The sequence below is a fragment of the Polypterus senegalus genome, chromosome 2 (genome assembly GCF_016835505.1).
Source record: "Polypterus senegalus isolate Bchr_013 chromosome 2, ASM1683550v1, whole genome shotgun sequence".
Lineage (NCBI taxonomy): Eukaryota > Metazoa > Chordata > Cladistia > Polypteriformes > Polypteridae > Polypterus > Polypterus senegalus.
The window spans coordinates 237,362,734-237,389,989 of record NC_053155.1 but is presented as its reverse complement, the minus strand read 5'-3'; the positions used below and the strand labels follow the sequence as shown (position 1 = coordinate 237,389,989).

The 27,256-nt window shown below is 37.8% G+C and overlaps 1 protein-coding gene across 1 annotated transcript in view; it reads left to right on the top strand.

Moving 5' to 3' along the window:
* mycbp2 (MYC binding protein 2) overlaps positions 1-27,256 on the top strand; it is a 503,803-nt gene that overhangs the window by 469,879 nt on the left and 6,668 nt on the right. Inside the window, 6 exon segments of the mRNA XM_039745368.1 lie at positions 6,215-6,347; positions 10,916-11,019; positions 11,407-11,595; positions 13,003-13,110; positions 13,360-13,569; positions 16,983-17,090. Coding sequence (XP_039601302.1) covers positions 6,215-6,347; positions 10,916-11,019; positions 11,407-11,595; positions 13,003-13,110; positions 13,360-13,569; positions 16,983-17,090 — 852 coding nt within the window.

The window sequence follows — 27,256 nt, the reverse complement described above, 5'->3', positions numbered from 1 at the left end:
AGTATTGTTTCAGTTTTTGATGCATCTTTAGAATTGCAATTTCCAAGATTTTCAGCATAATTGTTAAAGAGAGTATAATACAAAAACGTAGATCTTATTGCTTTTTTAACTAGGGAGCTTTATTTAAAGAGTAAGTGATGTATGCAGTTACAATTGAGGCCACCTTGGCGAAAAACATTCAAACTTAAAATTTCCCAACTTCACTCATAACAAACAATTTGTATTAAGTCAATTAGAGTTTTACCTCTAATATAATCATTAAGAAACAGATTTATTTAATCTTTTAATTGCTATGTCAGATTTTCATTTGGTCAAAAGTTTACAAGTCATCAAGTTATTATTTGGTGGCCTCCTAATTATTAACCTGAAGCAAATGATTGGTATAGTCTTCCACAAGTTTCTCGCCAGAAATGTGTATATTGCCAGAATTTTAGTCCATTCCTCCTGACAGAACTGATGTAATAGAGTCAAGAGCATGGACCTCGATGCTCGGAGACACATTTCATTAGTTCAGTTCAGTTTTTGCATAGGGTTCAGGTCAATGCTTTGTGATCACACTTTCAGTACTGTCTCATTGTTGTCTGCAAGCTATTTTGTTACAACTGTGGCAATATGCTTGTGATCACTGTCCTGTTGGAAGACCCATTTGCAATTAACCTTTTTGGCTGTGATGTCTTGGAGGTGTTGCTTCATAATTTCTAGATAGTGATTCTTCTTCATGATGCCATCTACTTTATGAGGTGCACCAGTCCCTATCCCAGCAACAATCACATGATGCTTTGCTGCACAGTTGGGATTTCGTTCTTATGTTCAGCCTCCATGCATTCCACTGCTCATTATGCTCAAACAATTCAAATTTAATTTTGTCTGACCAAGGAACAACACTCCTCCAAAATGCTTTGTCCTGGTGAGAAATTGCAAATTGTACTGTAGCTTTTTATTTCAGTTTTGGAGTAATGGTTTCTTCCTTGATCGATAACCTTTCAGATCATGGTGATGATATGTTCACTTATTAGTGATTGATGACACTTTTGCTCCTGCTATCTCCAACACCTGTACCATTTCCTTGGTGTTATGTGAGGGCTCAACTGAACCTTATTGAAACAAACTTTGTTCATCCCTGGAGAGTCAATTTGTACCTCCTTCCTGAACAATATATACCCCCTAGCTTTTAATATTTTCATACAATTGATTGTACAGTTGCTCCTAGTACCTTCAACCTTTTGGAGATGGCCCCTAAGGGGCAACCCGACTTGTGAAGATCTAAAATTTTCCTACTAAGTTCGTAACTCAGTTCCTTTGATTTCCTCATTGTGTTAACCACAACAAGGCACTGACTCTTCAGGTAGGCTCTTGTATACAGCCACAGGTGTCCCAATTAAGCTGAAGTGCTTCTAGACCAGGCATGTCAAACTCACTACCATTGGTGGGCCGCTTCGACTGCCATCGCGTCAGCGGGCCGCACTGTAACAAATACTATTATATGAAGTTACTGTAGCTTTCTTTCCAATACTGAAAACTTTAAAAAATGTAACACTTAAAGTTTAAAGAAAAGCAATTTATTTCCATACTATCTCTATACAACAGCGTACAATTGTAGTCCTTATATCGGAGTCTTACAGTCTGAGATCTATTTCTTTTGTCCCAACACTTGGCATCTCTTGTTAGTAACCAGTTCATCAATATCAGGCTTGAAATTCCTGTGCAGCTACAACTTTTATAACAGATGAAAGGTGCTCGACAGTAAGTCTTGAGTGATGTGGGGTTTTGGTAGTTTTCATTAACGAAAACAATTGCTCACAAGTAAGTGCTTCCAAACATAGACAGTACTCTCAATGCCAACTTACAGATCTGCACATATGAGGGTGTCAGGTAAGCACACAAGCCTGGCACACCAACTTCATTGTATTTTGCCTTCAGAATAGAATCTGATTGCAGTTCAGTCAATTCCATTTGGATATTCTCAGGCGTATTCTCAACGTTGTAAGAGTATGGTGACATGAACAACGCAAAGTTCTGTTCGTGTGAACTGAAATCACGAAAACGCTCACTGAATTCATTGCTCAGTAATTCAAGTTGGAAAACAAATCTTCCAAAAATCAGATTTTACTTTACTAAGTTTACTTCAAAGTTTATATTGTAAAATAAGCCGATATGTAAAAGCCCCCTGACCTACACTAATTTTACAAACTCAAAATCACAAAAATTTGTTAATAAACAACTCACCAACTTCTCACGTTCACTTCAGATCTTCAGCTGTAGTCTGCACTAACTGTTCGTTACAATACTAGTGCAAAATTACATAAAACTAGAACAATAAAACGTGAAAATGTCTATCCATCCATCCTCTTCCGCTTATTTGAGATTGGGTCGCGGGGGCAGCAGCTTGAGCAGAGATCATGCCTAGGGTATCAAGAGCTGACCCTACAGCTGCAACTGTACTAGCAGATGACGTTTCCGGTACCGTAATGCCATGGGAAAACTTGCTTTTGTCACAAGGAGGAAGTAAGAAAAGTTAATAAGTAATGCCGAAGATGCAGAATTATTCAATAACAAACGATAGTAATCATTTTGTACAAGTTTAGTGCTAAGTAGGATCTGTCATGCGGGCCTCGTGTTTGAGATGCCTGTTCTAGACAGTCACTAACTAAACACAAAAAACTTTTTTTTTTTTTTTATGCGAATAGAAACCTTTAAGTTTCACGACACTTTCCATTTGTACTGCCAGTTTCAATACAATTAAGTAGGTGTTAATGTACTTGAAAAACATGTGACTTTAAAAAAAAAAAAAAAGATAATATTCTCCTTGACAGTGTTAAATTTAACCAGGTTTAGATATTCATTTGTAAAACAATACAGTAAACTAGCCAACCCGCGGCGTACCATACGCCGCATAATCAGGCCGGTTTTTAAATAATTTTTAAGCACAGGGAGAAGATTTAACATTTGCAAAATCGGTAATGTAATAAATCAGCAAGAAAAGCAACATTGTAACAATGCATGGAACGAACCAACACACAATCGTCCGTGCGGCGTAGCGAGGTGGTAGGGGGGTGTGTACAAAATGCAGGAGCATCTAAGAAGATGCATGTTTGTTGCGGATGCGAATTGCTGTATGTAGCGTGTACAACACTTTGCTATGCTGCATGCGGTCGTGCGTCGTAACCGAAAACTCGTTTTTTAAAGACCGCTCACTTCATTGTGTTTTAAACTCGGTTGTAAAGGAATGTTTTAATGATCCAATGGAATACCCCTCGCAAACAGTTTTACACGCTGCATATGGCGATTCACCTCCGCGAGAAACATGCCTCTATGAACAGTCAACGTGTGGGAGGGGGGTGTGTACAAAGGGTAGGGATGAAAACAGTTGGAGCGTATGAGTCGCACTTAGTGGCAATTCCACGGTTTGCAGCCAGAATGGGGTTCAACGGCTTACCCGCGCCTAGACACACGATCAATCTCATGCATAATTATTTATTGAATTCTAAACACTTGCGGAAAGACACGGTTGTCTAAAACAGGTTAGTGTGAGAATACAACAGTAAGTGAATGAAAAGATGGAACTCTGGAGAGAGCAAAATACAACACAATAGTGAACCCGCGGCATAACAAACGCCGCATAATTATTTATTGATGGTTGAACACTTCTGGAAAGACACAGGGACACCCCTCGCAAACTGTTCTACACGCCACATACATCGATTCACATCTGCGACAAACAAACTGTTTTACACACTGCATACAGCGAATCACATCCGCGACATGATTTTTCCTAGATGGTCCTGTCGCGTCCACCCTCGCACTCGAAGCATACACACTGCCTGCTCATGTGCCCCGTCGCAAGCCGCATCCAGCCTCGTTCTCGAAGCATACACACCGCCTGGTCATGTGTCCGCTCGCAAGAGAAACTCACGGAGAGCCGCCCACCAGCTGCCTGTGTGTGTGCGCCTCTGTCTGTCTCTGGCGCGGCTTTCTCTTGCGCTGCCTCTGTGTGAACCGGTCAGGCACAGAGAAGGTCAGCTGCTGACAGAGCGTCTCGACTGATGCAGGGCCTGCATTGGTGAAGCAGGTGAGACGGTAATGAAACAGAGGCACAGGGCTTATTGGTTTTTAAAGACTGCTCACTTCATTGTGCTTTAACCTCAGTTTTAAAGGATTATTTTAAGGATCCCATGGGATACCCCTCGCAAACCATTTCACACGCTACATATGGCGATTCACCTCCGCGAGAAACATGCCTCTATGAACAGTCAACGTAGCTCGGAGGTGCATGACATTAACCTGACCTGCACTGCATGTGGCCTCTACGACAGACGAACATAAATGACACCATTTTTTCTGTGTTGTCGCGTCCGAGTTGGTGGGCGTAGCCCTGTGAGTTGTCGTCGTATCCAATGGTCTTGGAGTTGGTGGGCGTGGCTCCTTCCTGTGTGCGCCATAGGTGTCTCACTTGTCGGCGGCTTAGTGAATCCGCTTTTCATGGTTGTCTTGCCTTAGTGAATTATATGTATAGATACAGTACCCTTTGTCATATGTTAAGAATTGCCATTTCAAAAGTAAAAAAAAAAAAGGGAAAATTCCAAAAAAATGAGTTTTAAATGGATAGCATATAAAATTAAATAAAAAAGTTACATCTAACAGGAAACAAACACTTATGATATTTGTGATTTATTTTCTCACAATTAGTAAAATAATGTATTATGTTTGAGAGATTTGTCAGTTGTTATTACATTTTTTGATTTATTGAATTAAATTTGAAGCACGCTATCTTCTGTTTTTGAGAGTTGAACTTCAAGCAGTCGAAAACAAAACTAAATGTCTTTTGAGAAATGATTGTAGCAGAGAGGTCAATTACAAAGAGTGGTTATTACCAGAGAGAGCAGCTTATGAACTGTGATTTATACATCTTGAGCATACATGTTAAAGGTTTCTAAGTGACACCAAAGAAGCCCCATAATACTTTGCAAGGTCAGCACAACAGCTGTAACATCCAACATTGGATGGGACCGCCCTCCCCAGTATATAATGCTTATCATTTGCATTATAGATTCTGTATGACTTAATGGTAGGACAGATAAGTAAATAATGCAGGTTCTCAAAATTTTATTTTTATGAAACATACACAGCATAAATAAACGAGTTATCTCTGCTTGTTGCCAAATGTGCAGGTGGATCTTCAAGTTCCACGTCAGTATAAAACAAGGATGCGTGTGCCCTATGCATGTATAATTAGCCACATGGAGATATAAAAACAAACCTTGAAGGAGCCTAATGCCCCTTATAAACACTGGAGACTCTGTGAAATTTTAATAATAATGAAAGAGTTATTACTGTTTACATCATGTTCCTATCTTTTTTATTGAAGAAAAAGTACAAAGTATCAGCACAGACAGTTTGGAGTGCCTTCAGTGCCACTTCAAAAAATAAAACAAGCCAGGAAATGGATTTAATCAAGCCCCACCCACACCACACCCCATTTCAGTTTTCTGCCTTTAAAAACCCGACATATTTTATCTGACTTTTGACTTCAGTTTCAGCATTTCTGCTTTGTTTTCATGAAATATATGATTGCGCTTCTCTGACTGCGTTGTTTCTTTGATCTCACAGAGGCACAGTGGTGCAATGGTTGGCACAGCTGTCACACAGTTCAGGTCACATTTTTGTTCACATTAACCTGTCCAGTATAGTATGCAGATGTTTCCCTAGCCCTCAGGAATACTTCAAAGATGATTGCACAATTATAATCTAGTCAAATCTAGTTCAGTTATTACCTCCTCATTGACCTCAATGCAGTTTGCAGACTTTGGCGATATTTGTGAATACCTCAGTGATTTCTCCAAACTTGAGGTGAAGCGAACACCGTGGAGTTTGCTCATCACTAGTGAGCACTAGCTCTACAATAAAAGTTAAGCTTGTTGACAGTCCAAAATTTATCCCAAAAGGAAGTGAAACTCAAGTGTGAACTCCTTGATGCTCCACTTAACTCTTTAGAAAACATGGACTTGTTGTCTGTATTGAAAACCAGTGTGTATTTTTGCTCCTTTAATATAAGTGCTACAGTCTAATATAACTGTTTTCCAGAAGACATTCAAAGATGAAAATTGTTTCCCACGGTGAATGCATCCAGCAGAGAAAAGCTTTGTTATTAGTATTAAAATGTTATTCAGCTGGTTGCAGACAAGAAACATGATACTTTTTTCTGTTTAACATGTAGGTTTTCAAGGAAGAAGAAGAAGCTATTAAAGTGGACCTTCATGAGGGCTGTGGGAGAACCAAACTATTTTGGTTAATGGCTCTTGCCGATTCAAAAACCATGAAAGCAATGGTGGAGTTCAGAGAACATACGGGTAAGTCTGCTTTTAGAACTTTGTAATTATTTGAGTCTTATTTTCATATTTATTTGACGATGCGGGTCTGCTCTATGCATTCATTTCCTTTTCGGGAGTCCTTGAAACCCACCATCGTCGTTAATGTAACCGGATGAGCTGAACAATGAAGACACCAAAATGAAGTAAGGGGAAAGGTACAAAGTGCAAACAGTGCTTTTATTAAAACAACAAAACCAGTATAATCATCAGATAAATAGTGCAGTACAATCAAAATGTCCATAAATAAATAATCCATTAAAAACAAGTGATATGTGGAGGTTAAAATCCAATAAATAAATCCAGCTAAAACCAAGGTTAAAATACTAGGTGGAAGTAGTCCCTTCAAAACAAAAAAAAAAAAAACACAGTGCCTTCTTCAGCCTATCTGCAGCTGATCTTCTCTTCCTGCTGCTCTGGTAGCTTCCCGATCCCTGGCTTCATTCACCTTATCCAGACCAAGACTTGGGTTCCCCAGCGACCAGGGCGCTCACGCTGGGGCTTTAACCTCCCAAGTCAAGCCTCCAACTCCCACTGCCTTATGCGGCAGGCCAACCACCTTCCGGTCACTCCTGCTTCTCACAAGCGCTCAGCAGGTGCAACCACTACTTTCTGCCTCCGAGTGCCAGCCACTTGCATACGCTCCGGCTTTTTCTCTTCCCGCTTCCCCTTCTTCCTCCTCTAACCTCCGTTCTTTTTTTTTCTTTCTTATCTTTCTTTTCCCTTCCGCAGTCACACTCCTACTATATATAATGGGGATGGGGCACAGGTGCAGCAATTAGCAACTCCTGGTATCAATCACAGACATGGGCAATCCCACATCTGTGCACTTCAGTGTGGAAACAGCCAAGCCTGCATCACACCCAGGAACTGCTCCGGCCACACTACCATGTCCCCACTTTAACATTAGAATTACCAGAGCTAATCACAGAGATGTATTACAATTAACTGAACTGTTGTGCATAATTTTGTATATGATATCAAAAAGTGAGTGCCACTCAATGTGTCTTCCTAAAGGCTGTGTAAGTATGGTAATGTGATCTTTATTTTGTCACTCCTTTAAAGATTTTCTTACTTTAACACTTTTAGTAGGTACAGTGGCATCCAAAATGTGGGGCCCCCTTGCTTAAAATGTTTGATACTGTGAATAGTTAAGTGAGTAGAAGATGAACTGATCACCAAAAGGCATAAAGTTAAAGATGACACATTTCTTTAATATTTTTAACAAGATTGTCAAAAAATGTAAAAAGAATTGTAGCAAAAGTTTGGTCACCTGACATGGTCAGTACTTAGTAACACCACTTTGGCAAGTATTACAGCTTGTGCTCACTTAATTATTCACAGTACAAGACATTTTAAGCAAGAGTGAACAAATGTTTACATGCCACTATCCTCTGATTCAGGGAACATCCCACAAAACCTGCTGTTTTAGAGTAGCTCTGACTCAGTTGACTAGCCATCACAAAGATGCATGTGTAATGAGGTAATCCATGTCACTTCATCTGTCAGTGGTGTTATTGTTGTGGCTGATTGTTGTATATTCTATGTATATACAGTCCCCTCCACAAGTATTGGCACACCTGGTAAAGAGGAGTAAATAAAGTTTAAAAAATGAAATAAAATCACCTTTTGGTAAATTACTCTCATCTCACTGAAGAAAATGAGAGAAATACAACTTTTAACTAAGGTAAATTTATTCAAAGATAAAAATCTTTACAAAAATAATTTTTAACAAACCTACATGTTTCACATTTATTGGCATCTCTATATTTAATACTTTTACAGTCTGTCTTTGCCAATAAAACAGTCTTCCCCTATAACATTTTATAACTTTGGAAAATATAGAGCAATCTGAGACCATTCCCCTTTACACAATCTCTCCAGGTTATCCAGGTCCATTCCTCTCTTGTGTATTCTCCTTTTTATCTCACTCCACAGATTTCCAGTGGAGTTTAGGCCTGAGGACTGAGACAGCCATGGCAGAAGCTTAGGCTTGCATTCTTTTAAACATTTTTGGTATAGACTGATGTTTTGGATTATTGTCCTGCTGAAATATCCAAAGATGACCTAGTTTTAGTTTCTTGGCAGAGAGATTTAAATGTAATATCTTCTGGTATTTCATGAACTCCATGATGCCATGTACCCTAACAAGGTTCCCAGGGCCTTTGGACAAAAAACAGCACCAAGAACATCACAGAATATCCATCATACTTGACATTGGGGATCAGTTTCATTATAGCCATCTTTCTTGCTTTATAATCTCCAGACTTTTATGTTTGTGAATAAATGATAGGAAAGGCTTTTTTCTAGTATGCCTTCCAAATGATCTGTTTGCATGGAGGTGGCACCTGATGGTAGTTTCGGAGACTTGGTGTCCCTAAGATCCTACATTTTCTGTATTTCTCCAGCAGTGATCCTTGGGGAGTTTTTCCTCTTTTACCATCCTACTCACTGTGTGTAAGGAAAAATAAACTTGAGTCCTGTTTTAGGCAAGTTGGTATTAGTTTCGGTTGATTTGAGCTTTTTAATTATTGCCCTAATTGTAGATTTTTTGGCAATTTAAAGCAAGTAGCACTTTTTTTGTAGAATTTCTTTCGCTTATGATGGTCAATACACATTCATTTGAATTGTGTGTTTTATTTTATTATGTTGATAAACAAATGTAGGAATATGGTCTTTGTTCCACCTCATTATTTATACCACTGTGAAGCAGTAAGTCATGAATTACTGCTTGAAAGTTTCAACACGAAATGATCAATTTAAAAATGTAAGATATAAATGGAACATCAACTATTAAACCAACAAAGTCAAATGGAAAAGCTGTGTGAGGTCAATGAAAGGGAAGTAAGCAAATCAAAACAGAGCATGGATACATTTTAACAGGTACGAAAACAAAAGCATACTGTGTAATAACACAGGCAAATTATTTAGGTCAAGGTAAAAGACAGAAGATTAGAAAATGCTATAATGCATAACTAACAAATTCTGTAGTAGATAATGAGGAAGACACACACTTTGGTTTCTTGTGTTCTCAAATATTGGCAGTCAATAGCATGAAATCTGACAAATTAAGATAGCACACTAAATCATTGCATACCAACCATGGGGAGAAGCAACTAGCTTGGTTTTTCAGATGAAACTCAAGAAATACTGGGCACTGCAAACTTGCATGGCAAAAGCAAAATTTGTGGCCATCAAAGCTCCAGTGGCCTCATATTAAATTACTTACTGTGTGACATGATAGCAAATAGTAAATATTTCTACTTCAATTGATATGGTGTAAACTGATTGATGAGGAAACAGCCATAATCGTAAAAGCCACTCCACTATATAACCACACTTTTTCAATAAACCAATCAAATGAGCTAAAGGAGCAGATTATTAGTTAAATAAAAGATAAATGTGTTGCAAGTGGAAAAGGCAAATGATAGCAGCTAAGAATGCCTATTAATTGTTTATATTTATTTTATCAATACGTTGTTGAGTCATTTATTGACAATTTCCCCTTTTGTAAATATCTCACAAATACAAAATGGCTGACACACCTTTTAGGATAACCAACTCCTACCTGACTGAAACAGGAGTATTTGTGCAGCTGCAATCATGGTGCGCATACTGTGGCAGGGAAATGGGATGGATTACATGCACTTTTCAAAAGAGACACACTCTTAATGCTCTCTTGGATTCACTGCATTCAACCTAAATAAGCCCTGGCATCAAAGCAGTTGATTGTTGAACTGAATGTTGTTCTTTGTCATGTAATTGGACTTTTCTATAATATAATGCTGCCTACATTTAAGTTAATTTTAGGAGTTAAGTATTGGTAAGCCTGCAATGTCCTTTTAAAGTATTGCAGTGACCACTTGTTTGTTGGAAACAATAGCAAATGTTTATTATACACTTGGTTGGTCTCCCGTTTAAGTAAAATTTATATAATATTATAAGTTTAGTTGTAACAGTAGTCATGGTTGAATTGTAAATGTATTTTTGTTTCTTGAATAAACAATTCTCCCACGCCATATTTTTTTCTGTAATGAAAATTATATTGTTTACTGAAAATGCATTTTTGTCAGTGGTGATAATTATAATTCTGTTTTGCCATGTTGAAGTTAGTTTAATAGACTCTGAGATGAAACTTGGTGAAAGTCATTTAAATTTAAATAAGTTGAATGGTAGTTTCAGTGAGTTTTTCGACATGGAACATTTTTGAGATGCATGACGAATTGTATTAAATTGAAATAAGTGAGAAATCGTTTTCCAACTATAGTAGAGAGACTGTGTGGGTCTATTTTTTAAATTTCTTTTTCAAATGGTTTTGTATTAATGATGCATCCAGGATTTCATCATTGATTAATATGGGGATAAATTGTTATTCTAGTAGGAATCAATTTCAGTGTTCACTTACTTCCTGTCATTGAAATCACTATAATGTATTCTAAACATACTGCTTATTAATTGTGGGTTTTAGATTCCCCCAAGACTTTTATTATATTGGATTTTCCAACACAAGTAAATACTTTACTTATCTGGAGTAAATTTTGCACTTGTAGGAAAGCCTGCCTCTAGCACCTCAGAAGCCTGTCGGTTCTGTGGATCACGGAATGGAACAGAATTGTCATCAGTTGGAAGTGTCTGTTCAGATGCTGACTGCCAGGTGGGTAATATGTCATCATCATTGCATTTTTATAGGATATCTTGTTGTTGTTGGGTTCCCCCAACCCCACACGACCCGCCCCCAACCCCCCACCCCCACAACAACCCCACCCCAACAACCCCAAAGTTTCCGGCAACCAGTCTAGGGAGAAAAAGTCACATTTTTAAATAGACACTTTTTTTTTTTTTTTTTTTATAAATAAAATGATACTGGAAAATTAAAGAAAGTTTACATAACTGACTAAATGGCCATTAATAAATTGTATTTAATCAACACTTACTGTTATTTTATCATGTTCATAACTGAGTGTTAGTAATTTATTTTTTCAAGGAATGCATAGGGAGGTTTAATATTAAATTATATTTTAAAAATACCTTGTTTTCACAGGAGTATGCAAAAACCGCTTGTAGCAAAACTCACCCATGTGGCCATCCATGTGGAGGTGTTAAAAATGAAGACCGTTGTCTACCTTGCCTGCATGGCTGTGACAAGAGTATGTCATGCCTTAAACAGGATGCTGATGATATGTGCATGATCTGTTTTACAGAGGCACTATCAGCAGCCCCCGCAGTTCAGGTAAGGCCATTGCTGCAAGTGTTTATTAAAGTCATTACCTTTGAAATCACTGTAAGATAGATGAGTTAAGTTACCTTATGTAAGTGTGCATGAAAGGATGTGAGTGAATATATTCAGATATATATGACATTACAAGAAAATGTTTCTTCTTACTCAGTTTGACTCAAAAATGTATTTTTAGTAAGATTAAGTAATGGTTTTTTAAATTTTACTACTAGGCAAGTGATGGATTATTGGAGCCTTATTTTGGGTTATATGGTTAATATTGAATGACATTAGCACTATTAATCATTAAATATAATAATTGACCAGAGCATGAAATTACAATAAGCATGAATAAACAATATTAGCATGAAAAACAATAATTTTGATTTATCTTTCTATTTTCTAAACCTTCCTATTCCAATTAGGTTTGAAAGAATGTGCAAACCCTGCACCACATTATAGAGATGCGCCTGATTCTGGATTACCAATAGAAAGCTTTTGTGATAGATTATAAATGAAAGCAGACCAGTTAGTACTTAATTTTAATCAGTGAAAAGATCATGCCTATTGTAGGCTACGGGCTGACTCTCAAACCTCTGAGGTGTTTTTTTTTTTTTTTTGTTTTGTGTTTTTTTTTGTTGTTTTTTTATAAACCAACCAATGAGAAATATTATCCTCCATTCCTGTAATACACTGTTTTTTGATAGAATGTCAACTTGCTTGCATGCACACCAAATATAAAAATCTAAGTCAACTTTTTAAAGTAAGGAGCTCACAAATTAATAGATATCAAAGCATTTTGAGGTTAAATACAACAAATATGATTTGTATACAGCAGTAGTCTAGTATGGTAGCATATAATACCCAAAATAATGCATAGCGAAACAGCTTTCAGAGGTGTACAGTAGACAAAAAAGTTAAGTGTGAAAATCATCCCAGTAAGCACTTTATAAAGCCTTCATTTTTAAAACATGCTGTTTTCTTGTTAATGAGTTAATGATGCATTTATTATCCAAAATGAATACGATTGAGTGATGCAAGTCAATAAAGTTTTTAGTATAATTTGGAAAAATGTGCTCTACTGCTACCTTGTTATCCCTTTGGATTGCTACCTTTCAATATCTGTTTGCAATACAGAATGCAGAATATCTTTAGCAAAAAGAACCATTGAATTGTCCTTTATCAACATTTATAGGCTTTTTCCAGTATCTTATCAATATGACAGACAGTTTTTTTCCATTAAACATGGCTTTGGCAGATTATATGGTTCAAATTAAATTATTTGAAATGTAATTTATATTTAAATAAACTGATAACAATTGTCATATGTAATGAAAGATGATAATGTTGTTTAGTAAAATGGTCATATTGTTCCAGTTTGAAATAATTCCAATTATCTCTCCCTCTCTATTTTTTTGGCAGCTGGATTGCAGTCATGTCTTTCACCTTAATTGCTGTAGACGTGTTTTAGAAAACAGATGGCTTGGCCCTAGAATAACATTTGGATTTATGTCATGTCCCATTTGTAAGGTAAATAAATATCAAACACAGTAGTAAGTGACTGTTTGAAATAGTAATACTGAATTGGTATATGGAATAATAGATTTAATTATTTTCTGTGGCTCCTCTTTTAAACAAAAGATCACAGATAAATTAAAAAAAAATCTTTTTATATCATCATGTTTGATCAGTGTTCTCAGAGCTCTGCTATTTCATAAAATATTCTTAAGTGAAAATTTTTAAATACAATTTTGGTTTTACTGAGTTTGTATTTTCTAGAACAAAATCAATCATCATGTATTAAAAGACTTGCTGGATCCTATTAAAGAGCTGTATGAGGATGTAAGACGTAAAGCTCTCATGAGGTTGGAATATGAAGGACTTCATAAGAGTGAGGCTATAACTACAGCCGGAGCGCGTTTCCACAATGATCCTGCTGGCTTTGCAATGAACAGATATGCTTACTATGTATGCTACAAGTGCAAAAAGGTTGGTATTGCACAGCATGTTATTCTCTTGTAACGTTTTGAACAATTCTTTTGAAATTAATTCCAAATATCTATTTAATTTTTGTGGGTATTATTTTATTTTGAACACTGATAAAATACAACCCCAGTTTCCAAAAAATTTGCGATACTGTGTAAGATGTAAATAAAAGCAGAATGCAATGATTTGCAAATCTCATACACCTATACTTTATTCACAATGGAACTTAGAAAACATAGCACATGTTGAAAGTGAGACATTTTAATATTTCCTGAAAAATATTTGTTCTTTCTAAATTTGATGGCAGCAATACATCTCAGAAAAGTTGGTACGGGGGCAATGAAAGGTTGGAAAAGTAAGTGGTACTAAAAACAGCTGGAGGAACATTTTGCAACTATTTAGGTTAATTGGCGACAGGTCTATAACATAATTGTGCATTAGTGCCTATGGAATTGGCATCTTGCACCTCTGAAAAGGCACCATCAATTCTGAAAGGTATAGACAGGTTTTAGAGCAACGTCTGCTCCTATCTACATGACGTCTTTTTCAGGGAAGGCCTTGTGTATTTCAGCAATACTGCATTTGTTACAACAGCATAACTTCATAGTAGAAGAGTCCAGGTGCTGAAGTGGCCTGCCAGGAGTCCAGACATTTCACCAGTTGAAAACATTTGGCGCATCATGAAATGAAAAATATGGCAAAGACGACCCAGGAATGTTGAGTAGCTAGAAACTTGTATCAGACAAGAATGAGACAACAACATTCTTCTCCCAAAAGTCCAGCCACTGTTCTCCTCAGTTCCCAGACGTTTACGGAGCTGTTGCTCAAAGAAGAGGGGATGCTACACAGTGTTTAACATGGCCCTGTCCCAACTGTTTTAAGACATGTTGCTGCCATCAAATTCAAAATTACCTTACTCTTTTCTTAAAATGGTACAATTTATCAGGTACATATATGTATTTTCTGTGTTCTATTGTGAATAAAATATGGATTTATGAGATTTGCAAATCATTGCATTATGTTTTTATTTATACTTTACATAGCATCCCAAATTTTCTGGAATGGGATTATACTATAGAAAGCCAGCCTGGTACAATAAAGAGATGATTTAATAAAAAAATTAAAAAAAAAAAAAAAAGTGAAGGATTTAAAAAAATGTTCATGCAAGACTACAAATTAATCAGTTATAACCAATATGTACAGTGGAACCTCGGTTCACGACCATAATTCGTTCCAGAACTTTGGTCGTAAACCGAGTTGGTCGTGAACCAAAGCAGTTTCCCCCATAGGATTGTATGTAAATACAATTAATCCGTTCCAGACAGTACAAACTGTATGTAAATATATGTAAAGATTAAGCACAAATATATTTAATTACACCATAGAATGCACAGTGTAATAGTAAACTAATGTAAAAACATTGAATAACACTGACACAAAACACCCAGGCTCCCTGCTCAGCTATAGGAGCTGGCTCGCTCGAGCTCCCTCCCTCCCTCAGCTACAGGAGCAGGCTGGCTGACGCTCTCTCTCTGTAGCACGCGCGCACACACACACACACACACACACACCCTATCCTCCTAAAACCCCCATCCCTTCCCTGTCAGCTGCCCCCTCTCTCTCTGCGCTTGCTCGCTCACGCTCTCTAATCTCTCTGTAGCACGTGCTCGAGCAGCATTTTTTTAAAATGAGTTTTAAGCACACCAGAAAAAAACGAACATTAAAACAAATCCGAAGTGCAGTGCATGCAAACACCAACTCGCAAGCACCCAAAAAAGAAAGATTGCAGGAGATCATGCTATTAAACTTAAGGCCTGATTGCTGTAAACACTGTTTTTAAAATGAGTTTTAAGCACAGCAGAAAAAGGAACATTTGAAAAAAGATAAAAGTAACATTGCAACAAATCGCGTTATGAACTGAAAAATTAACTTTTGAAAAATCCGTAATACAAAAACCACCAAGAAAACTAACCTTGCATGAGTCGAGTTCTGGCATGAAGTGTTTTCCTTCAGGTGTTTTCTCTCTTGTGATTTCTTGGGTTTCTGGTGCTTTTAGCTGGTAGGAGTGAAAGCCTCATGCAGCCATTCCAAAACCAAACTCCTTGTGACCCAATCCTTCGTGTTTGCGCCCCACATTACTGGCAGTCTGGCTTTGTTTACATTGTGCTGCTTGAAAGCACGAGGGTTCTCAGATTGGTAAATGAGTAAACTGGTAAACATTTTTTCCACCTTTTGTAATTTCTTTCTTTACTTCGATTTCAATTTTCTTCAAAACTTTCTTCTGACCACTCTCCACTTGCTTAGAAGCCATAGTTAACTGCAAAAGCACACGAAATACGTCTTATTGAAAACAATGAACAAGGAGCGGCTTTGCTTAAATGAAAAAGCATGGCCGCTCTCTTTCTCTCTCAGGCTGCCTGTGGGGGGAGGGGGATGGTTTCGCTTGCACTACAGCCTACAGATAGGCAGGCAAACACGCGCATCAATCTCCTCCTCCCCCTTCCCAGCAGGCACGTGCTCGCTCACTCTCTCTCTCTCTCTCTCTCTCTCTCTCTCTCTCTCTCTCTCTCTCTCTTTCAGCTCAGCTTGCAGGCAGGCAAGGGAACCTGGCTTGTTCGTATACCGAGTGTGTGGTTGTGAACCGAGGCAAAAGTTTGGCGATCTTTTTGGTCGTGAACCGAGTTGTACGTGAACCGGGACGTTCGTGAACCGAGGTTCCACTGTACAACAAATGCAGTGGTGAAATAGATACACACATAGATTTCTACACACTACAGTTACTATGAACTTTTATACATATAACATTAAAAAATTAATTAATTTAAAAAAAGTATTGCTAAGTATCAGTGACAAAAGTAAAGGTTTCTTTATACTTGTTCTGCATTTGTATGATTATTTTTCTTATATTTTAAATGTTTCTGTTTAGAAGCCTTCATAAAACATAAAATAGTTGTAATATTAAAATAGGTTAGCAAAATTAATTCAATTGACAAAAAATAAAGTCAGTTTTTCATTACTTATTGCAATGAAATACAAATATTTTAATACTTTTGGGGTGTATGAGGAGTATAAAGATAAAACATGTATATGTAATATTACAATACTTTGTTTTTGTGTAACATTTTTATCATTTATTTTATATATTACAGTTCAGGTTGTATAACTCCGGTCAAACTTCTTAACCAAGTTTCTTATTTTGAACAATATTATTTTAACATTTTTATGGTAACCAGCATTAAAAGCCTGTACATTTAAAAAAAAAAAAAAAGGCTGTTAAATATATAATTATTTGATAACAGGTACAAGAAGTAAAGGTGTATCTTCTCCCATATTAAACATTCTTATCAGATAAGTAGTTGCAACTTTAGGTTTTAGGAAAATAATGAAGTTCATTCTTTGTTTTGTTTATTTGGTAGGCTTACTTTGGTGGTGAAGCTCGCTGTGATGCAGAAGCTGGCCAAGGTGATGATTATGACCCCCGAGAGCTGATCTGTGGAGCATGCTCTGATGTTTCAAGAGCTCAGGTTTGTCAGTTATTTTAAAACAAAAATCTGATTTAGCTTTAAAAATATTTTTCAAATAATATTACCACTCCTCCTACCCCAAGAAATCTACTTACTTGATGCATTATGACATTTGTCAGAAGTAATGGGAAGACATTTTTCTTTAGATAAACATTATTACCCACCATTGGTTTAAGATGTGTTCTTAATATGCATTCCCATCTGACATTTTTCAGTTACAAACTGTACATTTTTTGCATCACTGTATTTTGTTAAATCTTTTAAATAAAATAATACAGTAGATGGATTTTTCTTTTCTTTTTTTCTGTCACTGTCAATCTAAATCTGTTTTTTTCATCACCATCAAGTGCCTTGTTTTTTTTTTTTGCCATGGAAAAAATAAGCACAAAGCAAGGGTGGGAAAACTGATAATCTGGACAAATTGATGTTTCCCTAGGTTTATGGCATAATTGTTCCTTCCCTGCACTTCATGCTGCTTTCACTGTGACCTTAAACTTGAATTAAGTAAATTCATTGAACAGACCAATGAATCTAAAAGATATAAATATGGCACATTGGAGTTATGACACAACAAAAATGACCAGAAACCTGCAATTCATTCCAGACTGTAGCATTTGCCTAAGTTTCCTCCATTTATCCCAAAGACCTTTTGTTAAGTTATAGCCCAGTATGGTTCTTTGCATAAGAGTGCATTGCAATAGATTTGCAGCCCAACCAGTGATAGATCCTTCCTGGATAGGCTTAGGCAGCACAAGAGTGTACAGTTATGTAAATAATGGACACATAACATATAGGAATATTTAATTTTTAGTCTACCTGGTTTTAAACTTGACATCAAGGCTTAACTGTTTGAATACGTTTAAGATTGTTGTTCAACTAAAAACATCAAGCAAAGTGGGAAAAAAAGCTTAAAGTATGTATTGTCAAGTTATGCTTTCCCCAACTCTGGCGTTCCCATGGTGTTTTCAAACCTTATCTGAACCTCTCTTTTTGTAGCTGATTAGGGAGAGTGTCATCTCCTCAGATATTCTTTCTAAATGATATCCCTTTTTCTTTTAAAGTTTCATTATACTGTATGGTGTTGCCTGATTTATATGGTTAGACCTTATGTTCATGTCTTTTTCCAATCAAAACAGTAGTCTAAGACTAGGTAGACTAATTATTTGTTCCTGGGTGAAATTTGACTTTTTCCAGAAGCTCTTTAGATAGATAGATAGATATACACACACACACTTTGGTCTGAACACACACTGGAATGACTATAAACATCTGACTTGGCTGTCACAGTCTCATTGGGGCATTATGCAGATATGTTGTTTTTAGTATAAAGGAGTCCCATTAGAGTTTGTTGACGCACTTCTAAATAAATCATTGGCTGAAAGTAAGCATTGTTCATAATGGCACTCAGTTTTGTTTTAATTCTCTCCCCTGCATCTACCTCCAGGGAGTGTAAAGCGCATCCTATAACTGTGCTTGCTCTTTTAATTAGTTTGTTAACTCAGTGAGCCTCTCTTGAAGTACCAGCCCAGCACACCACAGCACAGAAAATCTCACTAGCCATCACAGAGGTATAGACAATGTGATGGATGTCACTCCCACATTAAAGGAACACAGTCTCCTAAGGAAGAAGACTCTGCTCTGCCTTTTCTAATATAGTTCCTTTGTGTTCTGAGAACAGTAAAACCTATCATTAATGTGGACCCCCAAGTACTTCTAGGAGTGGACCCTGTCGACATCTATTCTTTGAATAGTGACCAAACATAGAGGCTTTTTGGTGTGGCGAAAGTCAATAACCTGTTCCTTAGTTTTACTGATGGTAAGATGCAGATAGTTCTATTTGCATCAAGAAACAAACTTTTTCACCTGACCCCTATACTGTGTTTTATCCCTTTTATCAATACACCCCATAGATGTACAATCATCTGAGAATTTCTGCAAATGATGTTTTGTCTGAAATGTACAGAGTAAAGAGAAATGGAGACAAGAATGTTCTTTGTGGTGCTCCAGTGTCGCTCACATCTGTATCAGAAACGCAGTCTTTGAGGCTCACAAACTGTTGTCTGCCCATATTCTGATAATCCATTATCCAATTACTATCATCATAGGCTAATTCTCCTGCATATCTCTGAGTTTATCTCTGAGTTTACCACTTAACAGGAATGGCTGGATGGTATTGAAGGTGCATGAGAAATCAAAAACATATTCTTCACAGTGTTGCCAGCTTTGTCCAGGTGAGAATAAGCCTTGTGGATCAGATAGATAATTGGATCCTCCACTCCAATCTTTGTCCGATAGGTAGAGTCCAGTGGGTCCAGGTGACCTACAAGAGGATTTGTATGGTCCAGGACTAGTCTCTCATGAGGTCAAACATTAGTGCCACCTGTCTGTAGTCATTGGGTGAAGAGGCGCCTGCCTTCTTTGCAACAGGAACAGTGCAGAATCTTTTCCACAGCAGTGTCACTTTCTGAAGTCTTAGTTGAGGGCATCTTGGGTTATTCTCCCAAAACTATTGTAACCTACAAAACGGCTACAGCCATCCCAAAATTTTTTGGCAATTTCAAATAATGTGTGTCTGCGTAGAATCAAACTTTGATTCATTATTACACAAAGACAAAAGAAAGGCATCCTCATCACACTCTTTGCAACACTTGGAAATATTCTCCAGTTGCCCACTTGCACAAGTGGCAGTATAAACCACTTAGTGTGCATATGATATAAAACAATGGTTGTTTTATGGCATATCTTCTACTACGGATGTCACAAGAACTGATACCTAGGTAGCAAGTCAATTTCAAACATCCCAAAACTGCATCAGTACTTACTTTTTTTATAGTATTGGTAGTATCCACCTCAATTGTGTGACTGCAAATAGACATATTATTCTGGAAAGGCATGGTAACCTGTGAAGAAAACATGAGTAAAGTCTACATATAAAGGTGTCTCACTATGATGATGCTACAGTACCACATTAACTCTTTTAGGGCGTATGTAGACTTATGTCGACAGGAGGGGTTGAGGGCTAATATCGACAAAAGTCGACATCCTGGGATAGAGGGTGACAATCAGCTGTCAATGGCGACAAAACTCACTGTCACGTCACAGGCATTCCCTCTGTGCTTGGAGGAATGTTAGACTCATTGACTTGGCAACTAATTGTTGCATGTGCGTGAGATGTGAAATATAAACAAAGGCAAGATGGCATTGACATCTCATGACGGAGCGAAACGAGTGCAGAAAAGAAAATACTCGGCAGATGATGTTTTGCGCATTATCGCGGAGTCGGACTCTTTCAGAATCGCATTTTATTGACAGTGATCAGGAGATCGAGCAAGAGAGTGAGGAGCTGGCATCAGCTGATCGGACACCAGCCAATGCCGCCCCAGCTGATCGGCTGCCAGCTAAGCACATTCGCGCAGCCGATGCACTTACGGCAAGGTTCGTGTGGGAGGAATACCCAGACATTGATCCGTGGGAGCCGAACTAGCTACCGGACTTCACAAGACAGCATGGCTTTCTGTTGGACACGGCAGATTACCAGCTGCTGGAGTACTTCAGGCTGCTCTCTCCTGATGCCGCTTTTCAGCTACTGTCAGACGAGGTAAACAGGTAGGCAGAGCAATTTTTTGAATCGCAGCCTGCGCTTGCATCGCATTCTCATTTTTCAAAGTGGAAACCCGCAACAAAAGATGAGATGAAGGGCATTGTGGCGGCATTACAAATAGAGATGGGACTAGACTGGACTAGACTAGACTTCAGGTAGCATTGGTCCAAACGTGCTTTGTCCCCTGGTGGCTTTGGACAGGTTATGCTGCATGATGATAGGTACATGCTGCTGCAAAGTTTTATTCACTTCTGTAATAAACAGAAGCAAATCCCAAGGGGTGAGCCAGGCTATAAGCCCATGTATAAAGTTCAGCCTCTGCTTGACATTGTGGCACCAACATATAAACAATTTTATCAGCCTGGCCGTGATTTGCCTGTGCATGAATCTATGATATAATAAAAGTGACACCTTTTTTCTTCCAATATATGCCAGACAAGCCCACAAAGTATGGCATAAAGGATTTTTTACTGGAAGAGGCAAACACTGGTTTCTGCCTGAAAGTAATTACATATACAGGATAGTATTTCTTTCAAAGAGAGAACTGTCCCTTGACAAGTCAGGTTGTGCTGGAGCTGCTTCAGGGCTATGAACATTTGGGTCATGTTGTGTACATGGATAATTTTTATATATGCCCAGAATTGTTCATGGAGCTACAGAACAGGGGAATTGGAGCTTGTGGTGCATTGAGGGTGAACAAGAGACATAGGCTTTCACAGTTGAAGCCAGACACGCTAAAGATGAAAAGAGGTGACAATACGGTTTTCATGCGGGCGGAAAACTTGGTGGCAGTGGCATGGCACGATGTCAAACGGGTGACTGGTCTCTCTATAGTACACACTAACAATATATGTGAGAAAGTGCAACAACAGACAATTGAAAAGGAAACACCAGTGCAACACATATTGTAAGGAGTGCAATGTGGCAGTGCATGCAGTTGGCTGCTTTGAGAGATTTCATACTTTGCAGGACTTTGCTCTGCAATATGTATATGATATGTATGTGAAATCATAGAGTATGCAGGCTCATACAACATGCAAGACAGTAACATTTGTCAAAAGTAAATATTTTTTGTTGATTTGATATGTTAAACAATTGCTTTGTGTAGTTTTTTAAAAACAGTTTTTGGTAAAATATTCAGCCCTTGGAGAAAAGAAACAAAAAAAATTTGCCCTAAAAGAGTTAACACACATATCATAGTCCACAGGGACTACTGTCTAATCTCATCCATCCATTTTCTATCTGGCTTAGACAATTGAGAGGCACAGGGTGAAACCCTGTATGTATCCACTGTAATGCATATAGAACTGTGTACACTGGCAATTCTAACAGTTGTACCAAGTAAAAATCAAGGAAAGTTTTGGATGAAGTGGTTACTTTGGCTTGTCTGAACTGGTAATGAAATGAGCTACCTTGTTTGTTAATGCCAAAATAAAATAGATAGATAGATAGATACTTTATTAGTCCCAAGGGGAAATTCACATACTCCAGCAGCAGCATACTGATAAAGAACAATATTAAATTAAAGAGTGATAACAATGAAGGTATAACAGACAGACAATAACTTTGAGTAATGTTAACATTTACCCCCCTGGGTGGAATTGAAGAGTCGCATAGTGTGGGGGAGGAACGATCTCCTCAGTCTGTCAGTGGAGCAGGAGAGTGACAGCAGTCTGTCGCTGAAGCTGCTCCTCTGTCTGGAGATGATACTGTTCAGTGGATGCCGTGGATTCTCCATGATTGACAGGAGCCTGCTCAGCGCCTGTCGCTCTGCCACGGATGTCAAACTGTTCAGCTCCGTGCCTACAATAGAGCCTGCCTTCCTCACCAGTTTGTCCAGGCATGAGGCATCCCTCTTCTTTATCCTGCCTCCCCAGCACACCACCGTGTAGAAGAGGGCGCTTGCCACAACCGTCTGATAAAACATCTGCAGCATCTTATTGCAGATGTTGAAGGACGCCAGCCTTCTAAGGAAGTATAGTCGGCTTTGTCCTCTCTAGTACATCTCTCTAGCATCAATATTGGCAGTCCAGTCCAATTTATCATCCAGCTGCACTCCCAGGTATTTATAGGTCTGCACCCTCTGCACACAGTCACCTCTGATGATCACGGGGTCCATGAGGGGCCTGGGCCTCGTAAAATCCACCACCAGTTCCTTGGTTTTGCTGGTGTTCAATTGTAAGTGGTTTGAGTTGCACCCTTTAACAAAGTCCTTGATTAGGTTCCTATACTCCCCCTCCTGCCCACAATGAATTTATTGCATCGAAGTACAAAGCACTGTGATTATGCTAGTTAGCAGGATCAGCACAACTGCATATTTCATTGCTAAATACAAACCTGCAGATGTTAAATTTGTGTTCTTCATTAAGTATTTGAAGCCAATCAAATATTCAATATATATAACACCTAAAATATGATGATGTGCAGTAAAAGCGCATATGTTATATATTTGAAAGGTACTTTGGCCAATGTAATGCCATCTACAAGTTACATTGTAGGGCCAGTTAATATTCCAATTCTGAATTAGTAGGCTAAGCAATAACAAAGTTTTAACAATATAACAGAGTGTTCTCCAAGAGTTCTGAAACACAAAAACTGACAAGTTTGACTTCACCCAGGAAATTACCGAATTTTTCGCTCCTTAAGATGCACCTGACCATAAGACGCACCTAGATTTAGAGGAGGACAACAAGAAAAAAAAATATTCTGAACCAATTGGTGTACTAATATATTTAATAAAATATAGCAGCATAATATTTCAACCATGTAAAGTCAACAGCGGTATTAAGAACAATCATCACTCTCATTAACAAATGAGGAGAGGCTTTAAGGTTCAAGTACTCTTCTAGTTTTCTGGAAACCCCAAGAACTCCTCATCGTTAGTCTCAGAATTTATGAAGCTCAGTTGCTCACACGTGGCATAATCTGCCCAAAGCCACCAGGGGACAAGACACGTTTGGACAAATGCTCCTTGAAGTTATATCGCCAGTCTAGTCCCATCTCAATTTGTAATGCCACAAAGCCCTTCATCTTGTCTTTTGTTGTGGGTTTCCACTTTGAAAAACGAGAATGCGGTGCAAGCACAGTCCGTGATTCAAAGAATTGCTCTGCATACCTGTTTTTCTCATCTGACAGTAGCTGAAAGGCAGCCTCAGGAAAGAACAGCCTGAAGTAGTCTAGCAGCTGGTAATCTGTTGTGTCTAACAGCAAGCCATGCTGTCTTGTGAAGTCCAGTAGCCAGTTTGGCTCCCACGGATCAATGTCTGGGTATTCCTCCCATACAAACCTTGCCGCAGGTGCATTGGCTGCACAAATGCTCTCAGCTGGTAGCTGATCAGCTGGGGTGGCATTGCCTGGTGTCCCATCGGCTGATACCAGTTTCACACTTTCTTGCTTGATCTCCTGATCACTCTCAACAAAATCATATTCTGAAAAATCCGAGTCCGACTCAGTGATAATGCGCAAAACATTGTCTGCTGAGTATTTTGTTTTTTGCACTTGCTTCGCTCCCTCATGAGATGTTGATGCCATCTTTCCTTTGTTTACATTTATTTAAATTTCGTAAGTCATGCATATGCAAGGATTAGATACTGAGTCAATGAGTCTTAACATTCCTCCGAGCAGAGAGGTAATGCCTGTAACGTAACAGTGATTTTTGTCGCCATTATCAGCTGATTGTCGCCCTCTACCCCTGGATGTTGACTTTTATCAGGTAATACACATCACAGTCTGTGATGCAATATTTGCTCCATAAGATGCACAGACATTTCCACCCACTTTTGGAAAGTACGAAAAATACGGTAGGTCTTGAAGAAATATAAAGGGACAGATTTGTTTAATTAAAGACCAGGCCTGGACATAATGCAAATGCATATGATAGTCTGCTGTGCTACCAGTTTTGCAAATCTGATAGTCCAAGTTCACTTGGATATATATTGTATATGTGGTGGAAGTTACCTGAAGCTTTTTATAGTATTGTTTTGTTGTATATGAGTGCATAGCACTGTACAACCACAATTTAAGCATAATCATCTTGAAAGAAAATATTTTAGTAAATAGTTGATTTTTAAAAGATTGTGTCGTGGTTATGCATGGTCTTTTTGTTATGTACACAAAATTATCAGAAATGGTCACCGAGTTGAGAGCATTTGTGCTTAAAGCCAAGGGCCATAGAAAGACAATAGGCTAATGTTCTAGACATTGCCAAAACCAGCCACTGCTGGCAGTACACCTGTTGTTTACCACATACTTCAGGCAGCGCTGTCCACCATAGAATGATTCACTTTGTATATAAGCAGTGAGAAAAGAGGTGGTGAAACTGCAGAGGTACCAGTCTAACAACTGTCATCCTTCCTGTACTATTTCCTGTACTATATTCGTACCAATATATTTATACAAACTGCTATAAATAAAATAAAAAAATATAATTGCGCTCACAGAGTTACAATCTTGGGGTCACTGATTGGGCTACAGTAGATGATCAGTCAATGTTTCTTAATTGCATAGATTCTCAGGTTCATTGGAGTTACCTTCATTATCAGTAAGAGGTTCATTGATATATTTTTTAAAGGCTGAGAAACTAAACTTTTCATGAAAACAATTATTACTCGGAAAAAAGACCTTGGTCTGTATATACCTTTTGCTGTGTAAGGTAATGAGCTGCATCAAATATTTTCCTTGGAGAAACACTTTCATACAAGTAATGATGTATAGTAAGTACTGCATTTTATATTTAATTTTAAAATGCACTATTTTTTTTAGAAATGTTTTTGAGATGGTGAACAACAAAAATATGGAAATCAACAGAAAGGTGAACGTTAGTAATAATGTTTGTGCTTTGTGTCTGTATTTTTTCTGAAGTCACGCAACTGGAACTTCTCTTTTGCTTCCAATCTGTGTAGCTGGTTCAAACTTTTTTCTTCCATCTAGATGATAGAAATTGATTGGTTATGATACCCTATGAAATAATAATAATAATGTTTTGAGCGCCCTTTAAGGTTTATTTTGATCAGTACTGCTCCACGTGGCTAATTCTAATGCATTCAGCCCATGCTGCCTTCCCTTACACCAGTGCTTCTCAATTATTTTCTGTCATGCCCCCCCTAGGAAGAAGAAAACATCTCGCCCCCCGCGCGACTATAAATAGTATCATTTGTCTATAAAATTGTTATAAGTACACCTCTGCATAACACTGTATCCTTATTAACGTATAAGAGAATAAAAAGAAAGAAATATGGACCAATTTACAACAAAGAATAGCTTTATTAAATGTAACAGAAAAGATTTAAAGTGCATTCTAAATTCAAAAAAAAAATAAAAGAAAAATAAAAAAGCATGTTCCCCGAGGTCGGGTGCGCCCCACGATTTGAGAAGCACTGCCTTACACAGACCCAGCATGCAGCCGCCAAAACTCGAACAACGGTTTGTCATACTACGTACCGGAATTGGGGTATGAGTATTGGTGACCCACACCAGACCCACAGAGCATCGATTGCAGTTAGCTATACAGTTTGACTGACATGTGGCCAATTTGACATACAGCCAAATGGAACTCATACTTTGCATCCATTGCTCTTAACAGTTATTTAAATCCTTACTTCTTTACGTTATATACATAGGGACATTACTAGGCATTTGAAATTATGAATAGTCTAGTTATATTTCTGTGGAAACGGAGTAAATCCTTACTTTCATTTTCAATGTCAATAAACAAAGAAATAACATATCCCTGTTTAAAATTTTCATTATCAAATCAGATTTTTATTTAATTAATTTTATATTTTATTATATGGTGAAGCCATTGACTTGTGTGCACAGCAGGAGCAGATATGGAAGGGTGTAGCAGGTTCAACTGGTGGTGAAACAGTCATTTTCAATGCTACCACCAGCTTTCCCCAGAGTGTGAATACTATTACCCAGTCTTCCACACACCTGGGTCATAAAGGTTTATGATGCACAATACATAGAATAGATAGATAGATACTTTGAATATCCTTTTTAATTAGAAGGATACATTTTTCTGTTATGCAAAAATGCAAACTCAGAATGAAAAAAGGTCAGAATGCAGTTTATCCCATACCCGATACATAAAGTTTGAATAATACACACAAAATAAACTACAAAGGCTGTGATTTTTATTTCCACTTATGACGTTTCAGTAATAGGGGCATTGTTAAATGGATGAATGAGGATTTACACTATGCAGATGTCTGACTTCTGGTGTGATGTCAATTATTAGTTATTGCAGGTATCTGAATGCCAGCCTAAGGAAATCCAAGCCATTTTCAAACAGAAGTGTTAAACCTACCAGTTCTAAACTCTTCCATTTATGATCCTTGCACCATTTTTTTCTCACACTTGTCACCGCCAGGTGACATAGGCAGAGTCGACGAAGCCATGCTTACCAGAGTGCTGAAGATTTTGTGAATTCTATATAATGTTTAAAAGAAATTGTGGAAAATCAAATAAAAATGATAAACATTGCGATACAGTTGATTTGAGTTCGTACTTATTGCTGAGGGTCATAGGACAACAATAGGGTAATAATATACTAGAAATTTCCAAA